The 728-nt window shown below is 61.0% G+C and overlaps 1 protein-coding gene across 1 annotated transcript in view; it reads left to right on the top strand.

The window, feature by feature from the left end:
* The window catches only part of SASH3 (SAM and SH3 domain containing 3), a gene marked incomplete at both ends in the record, with an annotated part of 1,940 nt that overhangs the window by 833 nt on the left and 379 nt on the right, over nt 1-728 (top strand). The window contains 2 exons of the mRNA XM_029086762.1: nt 10-134; nt 282-488. Coding sequence (XP_028942595.1) covers nt 10-134; nt 282-488 — 332 coding nt within the window. The remainder of the gene's footprint in view (nt 1-9; nt 135-281; nt 489-728) is intronic.

Raw genomic sequence — 728 nt, 5'->3', positions numbered from 1 at the left:
GCAGTGAAGTTTCCAGCCCTGGCCCAAGGCTGGAGGAGACCAGCCCGACCTACACCGGCCCCTTCTGCGGCCGAGCTCGTGTCCACACCGACTTCACACCCAGCCCCTACGACAAGGACTCGCTGAAGCTGCGGGTGAGTCAGCCCAGGGCCAACGTAGAGCTGGGTTTGGGGAGGGAGGAAGGTTGGGGACCCTCACTGAGGACCCCCTCGAAGGATGGAGTTCCTCAGCCATCCCCAATCCCTGCGCCCACACCTCCATCTCCATCTCCCTTGGGTCAGAAAGGGGACATCATCAGCATCATTGAGAAGCCACCTGTGGGCACCTGGACCGGGTTGCTCAACAATAGGGTGGGCTCCTTCAAGTTCATCTACGTGGATGTCATCCCCGAGGAGACAACCCCTGCCCGCAAGAGCCGGGGCTCCAGCAAGAACAAGCGCCTCAAACCCAAGACCCTCCATGAGCTGCTGGAGCGCATCAACCTGCAGGTGAGGGATGGAGAGATCCACGGAGGAGTGGGGACAGCAGCACCCAGCATGAGCCCAACAGCAGGACCACCCTCTCCTCTGCTATCCCCCATCCCCCTGAGCACTGGTGGGGTGGAGGGGACACATGAAGCTTTTCCAGATGACCCTTGGGTAGATATCTACCACGGGTCTTGCGCTGAGGTGGGATCCATGTGGCCAAGGAGCCACGTGTGGAACACCAAGGAGTAGGTGGGGGAAGAG

This window comes from Antrostomus carolinensis, unplaced genomic scaffold (genome assembly GCF_000700745.2).
Source record: "Antrostomus carolinensis isolate BGI_N321 unplaced genomic scaffold, ASM70074v2 scaffold34829, whole genome shotgun sequence".
Classification (NCBI taxonomy): domain Eukaryota; kingdom Metazoa; phylum Chordata; class Aves; order Caprimulgiformes; family Caprimulgidae; genus Antrostomus; species Antrostomus carolinensis.
Note: the sequence above shows the minus strand (reverse complement) of the source record. Positions and strands in the feature narration are given on the sequence as shown.